General features: G+C 46.5%; 1 protein-coding gene across 2 annotated transcripts; it reads right to left on the reverse strand.

Annotated features, from left to right (window-relative positions):
• Positions 1 to 2,239: 2,239 nt before the first annotated feature.
• On the reverse strand, positions 2,240 to 12,046 carry SNRNP27 (small nuclear ribonucleoprotein U4/U6.U5 subunit 27). 2 transcript variants are annotated; one of them, XM_067532359.1, is made up of 7 exons: positions 11,470 to 12,046; positions 10,035 to 10,155; positions 9,471 to 9,583; positions 7,660 to 7,739; positions 6,054 to 6,118; positions 5,749 to 5,817; positions 2,240 to 4,668 (listed from the first exon to the last, which is right to left on the reverse strand). In XM_067532359.1, exons 1-6 carry the CDS (start codon positions 11,504 to 11,506, stop codon positions 5,778 to 5,780), a joined length of 456 nt encoding a protein of 151 aa, XP_067388460.1. In that variant the 5' UTR covers positions 11,507 to 12,046; the 3' UTR covers positions 2,240 to 4,668; positions 5,749 to 5,777. The 2 variants fall into 2 exon arrangements, with proteins under 2 accessions (XP_067388460.1, XP_067388459.1); XM_067532358.1 differs by lacking the exon at positions 5,749 to 5,817 and having other exon boundaries at positions 11,470 to 11,648.
• Positions 12,047 to 12,257: the final 211 nt, after the last annotated feature.

Here is a 12,257-nt window from a genome sequence, read left to right on the forward strand (position 1 = left end):
CTTTGGAACTGGTTGTCTAGGCTGCTCCTCCCTCCTGGGTGCTGATACGCCAGTATCACCTGCCTCAGGCTGATGGGTACAAAGTCTGACCCGCTATGGGGAAAGGCTGCTTCAAACACCTCTGTCACATTCTGCGATAATGCAACACTGAATTGTGCTGGTTCAGGTGCACACAGTAGAACAGGACAGGATAGGCATGGAGAAGGCGCCAACTTGATAAATTGGTATAAACAGTTGGGACACAATGATATTGTCAGACCAGCCTTACAAGAAACTTATTACTGGGGTTTTGCAACTTGCTCCTAACGGCTTTTTTGGGCATGAACTCTGGCTTATAAATCTAAACAGTAGTTTGACCATTTAACCTGACAATGTAGCAGTAAAATATAGATTGCTGTACATACTGTTTCTGTTCTTGTAAATCAAGCCCTGTCGTATCATATCATGACTTCATGTACAAAGGGAATACACAAACCGCCTTTACATGATCAGAAGTCACTGGCAGATCTTAGCCTGCGGACAGTATTTCGACAAGAGGGCCAACATTTGCCTCACTGACCATAAGGTCCACATGTGAATGAGCGACATCTACAATGTTTCAGATCCATTTTTAAAATAGCAACCGGTAAATAGAGCAATAAAACCAACCACAGAAAGCAGCATTCAGTTGAAGCAGCAGAGAAAGGCATGTACCTCTGCTCTTTTCAAAAAGAGATGGCGGCCACAAGTTGTCAGTCTCTTCTGTCCAAACGCCAGGGAGGAGCACACATTTGATGTTGCTGCAAACAGCTAAACCACCATTAAGTGAGAGTTAAATACTGTTCAAAGCAAATGCATATCTATAATAAAACTTACTACACCTGCCTTATCTCCTTTTCTTCCTGCTTGCTAGCCTCCACTTTTCCTCCTATTGAGATCTTAGCGTCTTGGTTTTTTGCAGTGTCTGTATTGCTTTCAGACTAATTTTGCTGTTTTTCATCTATTTCAAATATTTGCTTTCCCCTGAAACTCTTGCTAACTCCACAAGATTCTCTCTTTTCCAATCCGGCCTCTCCCCCTCATCTGTTCTTAGTTTTTTCCTTTTCCCCTCTATATCCCAGCTTGTTACCATCTTCTCTCCATTTCTGCTGCTCCAGAGCACTCAGTCTACCCAACTTTTAAGAGAGGGTGATTGACTATGTTTCAGAGGGTGACAGAATTTGCATTTTTTTTTCAGCTGCTAATGCTACTACACTTGCAATAACTCAGTAGTCTCCAGGATACAGTTGGGCAACAGCAAAGTAGAGGCTCAGTATTACTTTGATAGTAGGAATATACATCAGTAGAGAAAAGTTCCCTAGGGATCTGTTAAGGATGCTGCTTGAATTGCAGATTTCCTACTGTGACAGAGGGCACATCTCTGATTACAACACCACCATGGCTTCCAATCCTTCAATTTTCCCAAGGACAGTGCTTGGCTACATCTCTAAGCATGTGGCTAGTAGTGTTGGGTGTGTGTACAATGTTCATTGCAGGTGGATTCCTGAAATACCTGGAGTTAAGCTACTCTATATTGTTACAGAAGGACTGCTGGAGTTGCACCCCAGTGAGACATGCAGGACAAAATCTCCCAGAGCAGCAGCACATGATCCTAATGCCCAGAAAAGATAAGTTAATGCTTGACTAAGAGCTTTCCTTTCTGCAGCTGTCAGGGTAGGGAGTCCCTCAGGCAGCAGTCACCTCCCAGGTTTAGGTGAGAGGGGGCAGCATTCATCTTCCTGCCCCCCTGGTAAAACCAGGACATGTTTTTCTAGGACAACCGCACACTTGCTTGTGACAACCAGTTTTTAATCAATTAAGGATTTAAAGTAGTAATACTCTCTATCACATCCTGCTGCCTTGACATGGCTCAGGCAACCAGAGGGAATTTATCTGAGGCCAGCAAAACAGAAGGCCTCTGTCCAACCTCCCCATGTGTTTGCTAATCAAGATTTATAGTAGGATAAAGCCTTGAAATAAAGACTGTCCTCCACGCTGCTTTAATCTATGCTTGTCATAGGCCCTTAGAAACCTCGAATCCTGCCTGCGCTTAAGAATCAGGCATGGACTTTACCAAAACATCTTCATCTCTACTGTGGTTGTTTGCTTTTTTTTTTTTTGGGGGGGGGGGGGGGGAGGGGGGGGAGAGAGAGAGACGGGACGGACGACAACGATCATGGTCCTCATGTAAACCAGAATCTTCCTCATGGGGAAAAATTCCAAAAGCCAGCACAAATTAGGCTATGTTAGACATTTAGATATTCTACAAGCTTTAGGTTCTCTACTGTGACCCACTGTGGGTCTTTAGGGTGCAGACAGCACTCTCAGGGTCTATATATAAAATTCCAGATCTCTCTTTCTCCCCGCCTCGCTAAAAGAAATCCAAGAAGGCATGATTTTAACATGGGCAGGAGTACACATCAGAAACTGACAGCACACACATAGTAATGCCCATAAGTGGATGTTTTTTTTCCAAGTGTGTTCAACAGGTAAATAATGTTTTGGTCTTCAGTATCGAACAGAAGTGGCTGCAGGGTATTTTGGCTTGCCCTCTCCAGGCATCAGGGAGATTTTTGAAAGCACAAAGGACACTTTAGGCAAGCAGCTCCCACTGAAAGATCAATAGACGCTGAGCACCTGAAACTTATTTGTGCCTTAGAAAATCTTCTTCCTCGCCTAGTGCCTGGCAGTTCTACATTGCAGGTTGTCAATTCCCTCTGTCTGCTTGTGTCATGTGCAGGATGATCTTTACTCACTGCTTAGACAGGCTCTGGCAAGACCTTTCTTTACTGCTTTTCCCTGCCCAATTTCAGATGGCAATAGGCTCCAGGGGCAGGGTTCACCTTGTGCTTGGCATTACTTGTTTCTGACTGAGAGACATCGTCCCAGCCTGTAGGGAATAAATCCTGATGCCATTTTAGGTCACTGACTTTAATCTGGATTGTTCCCTCTGTCAGATTAGTTGGGGAAAAGGAAAATATACAATCATGTTTTGCTTATCAATGGTCAGTGAGGCTACAAGTAAAGCTCTGATAAAACGGGAAGGCTAGAGCAGCAGAGGGACTTTTGGAAAGGATATCAACGGCCAAGGCCCGGATACTGAGCTTGATTAAAAAAGAAAAACAGGTCATCTAAGGCAAAGGCTATTTGCTCGTCAGATCTCCGAGGTTAAAAGGTACATGAATACAAGAGATTTTAACTAGCTGCATAAACTTTAGATCAGCAGTTCCCAAAACCTCAGAAAGCAGCATCACATGACTACTAGGAGCAGCTGCTGGTAGTGCAGACGGCAGACCGGTCCCACAAACCACATTGAGAAGAGATGAACAATAGACAGCATGAGTAATATTTTTCGAAGAAGGACAAGCACTGGCTCTTGTACTAGGAAGAGCTAAAATACATGCACTTTGCAAATGTTACTTTGCCATGTAATTGCTGTATTTGCCAGTGGGATGTTACGCAGCCATGCATGGGAGGAGAGGTGGTCTACATGATTGCAAATGGGAGCAGAGGTGTCTATTAGGCACTGTGTCTCATGGACATGTGGTCTACACTATGAATTCAGTTTTAAACCACCACCTGAAATCAGCCACTGCCTGTGCTGCCACCTGCTGGTATGTGTGAACTGGTACAGCAAACAAACCATGGCGTTTGAAAAAGGTTGTTTATAAAATAATCTAGATGCATAGTAAGCAATGAAAGGGAAAGGCATTACATGTATCACCTCTGGGTCTTTAATATATAACCCAGATTTACCTCCAAATGTTTCTCAGAGAACAATCAGCCTCGAGAAGAATTTTAAGTAAGAAATCTGTAAACATAAATAGGAAAACTGCAGAATATTCCAACACCTGTTAAGTTTTTCCAAACCAAAACCGTAGGTAAACTCGCTGCAACCCTTTGACACGATGCTATGCTAGCCTGCTCGGTGGTTTATGACAACTTTGATTATTAACTAGTAAGGAAAGAGTTAAGTGAAAAGGAGGGACTGGCGGGGTGGGGAATCTTAAATTAGGAAAACAATTCTCTTTCAATAACCAGGCCCAATACAGCATGGCTCCCTGAGATTTTCCCCATGAGCAACATTCAAAATAATCCTGTTTCTGTTTTAAACCCTAAACCATGTTTATCTTCAGAGTGACTTAGCCCTCTGTTTGACAGGCAAATAACTGCCCAGACACATCTACAACAGCCTCCTCTCTGGTGCTTTATTCCTGAGCAATGCCATCACCTATTAAGAATGGGGTGGGGGGTAAATATATACTGGTTTTTATTGTAACGGACAATATTTAGTTATTTTAAAAAACTCATAGAAGAAATAAAAAATAATACATCAAACAGGAAAGTCCTGACGGAGAACAAAAGAGGCCTGAATACATTCAAACCCAATGTTTCTAGAAAGCATCATTTTTACCCTCTCTTCCTAGGAGGCAAGCAGGCATTTCTGGACTGTCATAAATAAGCTGATTTTGTTTTAGGGTGAGAAGCTGGGATCCTGTCTTTGAGATACCAGCACACACAAGTCACAGCAAGACAATAAAATGTTAGCCACTCGTGCTCCAGAGGTCATTCTTCAAAGGTAACAAGACTAGACATCAGGCAATAAAATCCAAAGGTCTGTTGAATCCACCTTTTCTGTTCATGTACTGCCTGTGATGAGGGGAAAGAAATCAGCATCATTAGAAACTAATTGTCTGTACCTGAGCTGAGTTTTAGAGGCTCCAATCTACTCATCTGGGATTTTTTTTTGGGAGGGGGGGGGGGGGGGGGGGACGACGACGACATGCTGGTGGAAATCCAGCCCCGGTGGGCTGAGACAGAATGCTGCTGCCACTCTCCGAAAGCTTGTCAGGGGCTTGTGAGACAACAGGATTGGCACTAACTAACATTTCTGATGGGAAGCTGAGCAAAGAAGTCACAGCTGAATGATCCATGGAGAACTCACCCAACCACTGGTGCTATTCACTATGGTCAGGTTGACACTGGCAAATCCTCCAAGTCTAGATGGAGCTTATACTGGCAAAAAAGTGCCTTTGCCAGTATAACTTTTACCAATTTAGTGAGCAAAATAAATCCCAGCAAAGGCACTTTTCTGCCAATATAACTGCATCTGCACTAGGGCTTTTGCCGATTTAGAAATGTTGGTAAAATAGACAGCACATCCCTGCACGACAGTGCTATATTGGCAAAGGATTCTAGTGCAAATCTGGCTTGTGTCAGGCTCAGGCACATTGGTTTGGACACTTGCAAGGCTGTTTCTGGTCAATGGCTAAAGGACATCAGTCCCAAAGGTCATCAATACAGTACCTTTCACAGGTGCTTTCAGTTTAGCTTAGAGATGTCGGGGTGCAAAAAAGAGAAGGTAGGCTTTTCTGGTAGTTACAAGAAGCAGAGAGAGAAGATTCCTGGGGGTAGGGACATTCTGTACCACTCTAGCCAAGTATTTACAGTGCATTTATTGCCACAGCAGCAGAGCTCTGAAGTTACATGTATCTAAACAACGAGAGTTCTGTAGCACCTTAAAGACGAACGCATTTCTGCAGGCATAAGCTTTCGTGACCGCAACCCACTTTGTCAGATGCATGAGGAGTGGGGGTTGCAGCCCACGAAAGCTTATGCCTGCAGAAATGTGTTCGTCTTTAAGGTGCTACAGAACTCTCGTTGTTTTTGCTGTATACAGACTAACATGGCTACCCCTCTGGAATGTATCTAAATAGGAAGTCTGTGCACCTTTGTTCTTTGGTTCACCCCTCTTTCCATCAGCAATGGAGATTCAGAGACACCAGAGGCAAAACACATCTGTTTTGAGCACAGGATAACAAATGCTTAGATGTAAAATCAACAAGCACAAGCAAGAATAACCTCTCAGTCAAGAAACCTAGAGACCACCATACTTCTCACCAGGACTACAAAACCTTCTCCGAAACAGACTGTCCTGGAAAAGAAATGATGTCTTTTCCAACATACCAATGCAGACATCAGATACTACAGTCTCCAAATCAGAGCAAGTCTGTCCACGTGGTAGAAACACAAACCTGTACTTTCTCTTCTGTGACACGTTTATTGCATAGGCATTTACAGAGCCATCCACTTTCTTCCCCTGAAAAATACAATGGGAAAGAGAGGTCCAAAACTCAGTGTGTTGTACAGAGGCGCAGAAACATAATGGCAAAGGTTGTAGACCTGGGCTCAACACACTGGGTTAGATGCAGGTCATTCTTAAGAAAGCCACGTTGAAACGAGAGACAAGGTGGGTGAGGTGATGTCTTTTATTGGATCAACGTCTGTTGGCAAGAGAGAGACAAGCTTTTGAGCTTACATAGACCTGAAGAGAACAGAAGTTGGTCCAATAAAAGACATCACCTCACCCACCTTGTTTCTCTAATGTCCCGGGACCGACACGACTACAACACAGCACGTAAATTGAAACCAGTAACAGTTTACTAGATTGTTGCCCGGTTAATTTTACAATGCAGATGAATGGAACTAACAAATGGAACGGAACTTCCTTTTTCGGACGCAATTAGCAACAAGAGCTAATCACTTTCCTAGAGCCAACACTGAGCTTTGTGATTTGATGCAACGCCCATCAGCAGCCAGGGGGTTCCATAAAGAACAGTGGCAGGACACAGCTTAGTGTAACAGCATGGATAGGAGACACTGTTTATATACATTGTAACCAGGCCCTGACAGGGCTTGGAACAGGAGTAGGAAGGATGGTCTAGAGAATAGGGCACTTGTCTGCGACCCAGGAGACTGGGGCTCAATTTCTGGCTCAGCTGCAGGTTCCCTGTGTGACCCTGGGCAAGTCACTTAATATCTGCGTACCATCATGCCTCATCTGTAAGAGAGGGATGATACCTCCCTACCTCCCAGGGGAGGTATTAAGTGTTTGCAGAATCACACCCTTATGAAGAAGTATAGAATCAGGCTAAAGGAAAAGGCATTTCCATGCTGATCCAAGCTCTGCAACTAGAAGATCAAACGCAGCCGAGGCAAGCAACAACGAAAACTGATACACATTTTTGCATAATAGAAGCCAGTACAGGAAGTCCTGCTCCCTAGGAAACCCAAAGGGTTTCTCTTTCATCTGAAAGAGTGTGCCACTAGAAGCACAGCCCCACACTGGGGTATCTGTTCAAGACTCCCTCTGTCTCAACACAGCACTGACTTGGCCCAACCTTACTTATCTTGTGAGTGCACCTGGGTGGCAAAGCTGCCCATCATGACGAGCATGCTGAAGTCCCGTGCTCATTCTCTATTAGAAGATCAATGTTGGCTCTCCATTGTAGTCCCTATGCACAATACTCTTCTGACGCCAAGCTGCAGTACACTGGTAACTTATTTCTTGCAACTTACTGACAAATTCAAAATCTAAGACACAGACCGGTAGCATCCAGAGTTTAATAAAGTACTCCTGTTGGAATTCTGCAACTATTGCATTTGGAGCCACTGTACTGTTGCAGAATTCCAACAGGAGTAAACGTTACATCAAAACAGCTAACCTTCCTCCATCCTCTTGAAAAGTTATTGTTCCTAAACTTAGCAGGACAGCTTGGCTATACCCAAGAATGAATTGTAAATATGATCAGGAAAAAGGCAAGGACTTTTTACTCAAGTTCTGTGGGACAGTCCACTCACTTTTGTTGTGTCAAAGGATCCAAATCCCATAGTTTTCATCATCTCAATTTCCTCCTCTGTTTTGCCTTCCATATCTTCTTCTAAAAAGATAAAAAGATACAAGAGGGGTATTAACTATAATACTAAGAAAACTTACCAGAAGCTTATTGAACACACTGATTAGGAAGATGGGGAATAAAGATTTGTGTACATGATAAAACCATTATGTATATTGCATAACTGGCTCTGATCTCCCCAAACAAAGGTTTGGAACAGAAAACTGGTCCGGTGGTTAGAGGAACAATGCAAGGTCAGATATGGCCCCCCCCAAAAAAATGGAGGTTTCACAGATGTTTGTTTTTACAACATGTAATAAAAATATTCCCAAGTTAGTGCGCTTTTAAATACCAAAGAAAACAATATTTTAAACAAACAAACATTCCACTACAGTGTTGTCAATGCAAATATTGTACAAGTGGAGAACTGAGCAAAGAGAACGATAAGAAGAGCAGAAGGAAATTCAGGTATTTTTTAAAATCCAGTCTTAATCACATATTAGTTACATTGTACTACACATGTGCATGGCACTTTACAGAAGGCTAGGAGGGCAGGATCCCAGCCCTTAGGAGCTTGCAACCTAGCTAGACAGATACATAACTAAAAGAATACAATGACAAATGATGAAGGTCGGATATAGGAGGCAACAGAAAATGGAAGGGAAAACGCTTCTAGAGGTGATGCTGCGGTTTCAATTTCTTTTTTGTCTTTTTACACATACACTTGAGATACTTGCTAAATGTTGCTTTAAAAAAAAAAAAAAACCACCACAGAGGAAAGTGAACTACCTTGTTAGTAATATTGATAAATCATCATCACACCACTCTGCCACCCCCTACAAAACTTTCACTGACTTCAATTTTACCTATTACTTTTAAAGTAACCCTTTAAAACTCACAGCTAATAAGCTGGAGAGCTGCATTCCATTTGCGTGAACACTGTCGATGGGCTGCATGTTAGGCAAACCACAACCACTCTGTATTTCAGTTCCCCATTTTACAGATGGGGAAAATTATTTATCTCATCCTGTGTGTGATGCCTAATTCATTAACATTTGTAAATTGCTTAGAGATCCTCTTAGATCAAAGACGCTGTCAGGCCTTGGATCTTGGGATCAGATCTGCAAGGGCACTTGAGATCACTCAGCTTGACACGGAGTGCCACTGCAATTAATGGGCCTCCACAAAGCCGCAAGTGTCTGCCCCGGAAGAACCAACTGCAGAAATACTGGAGTTGCCAGACTCGATCAGACCCAAGGTCCATCTAGTTCTGTATCCTGTCTTTGACAGTGGACAGCACCACATACTTCAGAGGAAAATGCCACGAACCCCAAAGTAGGCAGCATGAGATGATCTGTCCCACATGAAGGTCACAGCCTAACTCCTACTAGTTAGCAACTGAATTATGTCCTAAAGCATGAGATTTCATCTCTCCTCCAGAATAGTTTTGTGCATTAACTATGACTAAGCATATGGAACGGGGCCTAGGAGGACAAAGTATTATTAAAAAGGGTTGCATTGGTCAAGGGCTGGGGTGCACTAGACTAGCAGATGGGAAAGGACTATGCAGGCAAAGTTTGACTAGCACCTGCCTTTAGTAATCCTCATTTATGGAGTTCCAGAGGCCCTCACTTTCGTGGGCATCTACTCCATTTTCCAACTTAATTTAAATTAAGTCCAGTATATTTTAACTGGTTCTCTAAATATCAAGGTAAGACAAACATGAAGCCTCAAGAGGCAGCTTTGCTTCCCAAGGTTAGGGCTCTGTTCTGTTACCAGTGATCTGACGCTCTTTGCTTTTGGAGTCTTTGCTTTCTTTCTTTTCATCATCTCGTCTTTCCTTCTGCCGGGTCGGGGAAGAGGAGCTGGATCTGTGCCGTCTCGGGGACCTAGAATTTCACACGAGTACAGATTTCAATCTAACAACAAAAGGGGAAACTACTGCAGCAGTTAACGTTGCAATAAATGCTGGAGATTGAATCTACAACAAATGCTCAACTACAATCCCACCTGCAACTTTACATGTGGCACCAGGGAAATAGAGCAATGATTACGGAGCGTTACAATGACTGGCATTGTCTTATTGTGCTCCCCTTCTACTTGTATCTATCTGTTGACTTATCTTTAAATTGTAAACCCTTTGGGGCTGGGACCAACTTTTTGTTCTGTGTTTGTACAACATCTAGAACAATGGAGTCCTCACCCATGATAAGAGACCCAAGGTGCTACCGCACTACAAACAAACAATACAATAGGAACCAATAGGAACAACAGGGGAATGGGGCTGTCAACTAGAAGTCGGCCTGTTGTCTTCAGAGAACTCAGATATTTCCCCCTCACCTGGATCGCCTCCTGTGCGGAGAACGGGAACGACTCCTCCTCCTGTCCCTCTCTCGGGACCTCGAACGCTCCCGTCGCCTCCTCTCCCTCTCCCGGGACGCTGAACGAGAGCGCCTACGTTCTGAAAGAAGCCATGATTGGGGAACAAGTGGGGGTGCTGATTAGTGTTGGCTAGCTGGAACTATCACAACTCTTGTTATAGCTTCAGTAAACCCGTGTTTATAAGAGTATCAGCTATGCCTAAACTTGGTGTTAAAAAAACGCACAAGGGAGTTTTTTCGCCCTGTTCATTAAACCTCAAGCCCTGCTCAGAGGTAAAGAGGCTTACTCCTAGGGCCAGCGAGAGCAGAGGACGACAGATGAGGGATGCAGAATGATGTGTGTTGCAAAATTCTGGGCTCAACTTTTCAGAGAAGCAAAGGGAGGGAAAACAGTCAAAGCTCTGTTACTAAAATAGAAGTAGGGACCATCCCTCCTTACAGACAAGATCCTGGCCACTGAGCCACTGCCACAGGTAGACTGGATTCAGGTGCTGGCTTATTGCCATTCCTTTAACAGTGTCCCCCCTTCCTTTGCTTTGTGGTACATCTCCCCTCCACCCTCGTATCAGGATAGGGAAAGAGATCGCCTGACTGTTACCTCCCTATGCAATACATTTCCCCTTTGCCCTGTTATTAGGACTGGCTTCCTGGGGTCCCTCCCCTCCCTGCAGAGCTCTCTCTAACTCAACCCCCATATCAGGGCAGAGAGCAGGGCAGGCCTGCCTTCCTTGATGGAGAGGCATTTACAGGCTCCCTCCCTGACGGAGACCAGAGCCTTGATCCATTCCCTGGATGCTGAGGGGGAAGAGGGGGGGAATATCTTCCATTTACACACCCACCCCAGCAAGGATTTGGGGCCTTCCCATCTCTCGGGGGCAGGAGGGGGCGGAGAAACAGGTAGCCTCCATTTACCCTCCTCAGGGCCGGGATGGGGGGGCCTTCCCTTCCCTGTTGGAGATACCATCCACTGACCCCCCCATAGCAATCTGGGGGTCCCTCCCTTCTCTCACGGGGGTGGGAACCCTTCTCCCCATCCCCCACCCGCCGTTCTCTTGTGCGGGGGGGGCAGGTTCCATTTACACCCCCCCCCACCCGCCGATCATGGATCCGTGGGGGCCCCTCCCCCTTTCTCAGGCCGGGGGGGGGGTGGCTTCCTTGGACCCCCTCCACCGGGATCTCTTCGCCCCTCGCTTCTCCGCTGACCCGCCCCCCCAGGGCGAGGATCAGGGGGCCGGGGCCCGTCCCCCCTCCAGAGACCGGCTCCCCCCGCCCTAGGCCGCGGATCAGCGGCTCCCTCCCTGCTCCGGGGGCGGGGGGGTGCATCTGAGTCCCCGCCCCCCCCCTCTATTCCAGGGGGTGTCGCAGTATCTCCGCCCCTCCCCCCCGGCACTCACCCCTCCGCGGGGGGGACCTGGAGCGGCTCCGGCCCATGCCGCTGAGCCCTGACCCCAGCAACCGCCTCGACAGCCCCGCCCCCGGCAGGTTCACCCGCTAAAGAGCCCTCCGGAGGGCACTTCCGGTCGGGAGCCCGCGCCGTGCCGGCTCCGGCTGGGAACTCGCCCCGCCGCGCTTTGGTTCCGGGGGGGGGGGGCGATGGGGCCGGGACTAAGCCCCTGGAGGGTCCCCGCAGGGAACAGCCTTGCCATTATGCCCCACCGCCCGTCCACCAGCTGGGAATCTGGCTGGCAGGTGCCCAGCACAAGGGCTCGTCCAGGGTTGCCATCCCCAGGACAGGCCAGTTCAGGGCTGGGCCGCATTGGGGTTAGCCCCCGGCCCACCTCTAGTGTAGACAGGATCGGGCACCGTTTGCAGGCTGGGGATCGGCTCTGCCAACACCGGCAGCTGTGTGGGTGGCCACAGATCCCGGCGCGGACAATGCAGGCCCTCTGCCGTCCTGCCGGCTCAGTGTAACGTTGAAGCGTGACATGTCACAGGCCCTGAAATGCCCCCGCTGTGCATTCAAACGGCTTAGCTTCCTCTGCCGCGCCCGTCTCTTAAACGGCTGTGATTCGCACTCAGTTCTCTGGTCAGCTTTTGGTTTTTGCGATGCTTCTTTTGAGTCCTTGCCTCCTCCCCCACCATCGTTGTTTGCAGCCCTCCCACTTTACATTTTGATGGTCCCATCAGCTCTTGTAGGCAATCTGTGTAGCTTCGGGCTGGACCACTGCTTTGGTGGGAGACA

The sequence above is a fragment of the Emydura macquarii genome, unplaced genomic scaffold, assembly GCF_026122565.2.
Source record: "Emydura macquarii macquarii isolate MOO-44397 ecotype Brisbane River unplaced genomic scaffold, CSIRO-AGI_Emac_v2 contig_3278, whole genome shotgun sequence".
NCBI classification, from domain to species: Eukaryota; Metazoa; Chordata; order Testudines; family Chelidae; genus Emydura; species Emydura macquarii.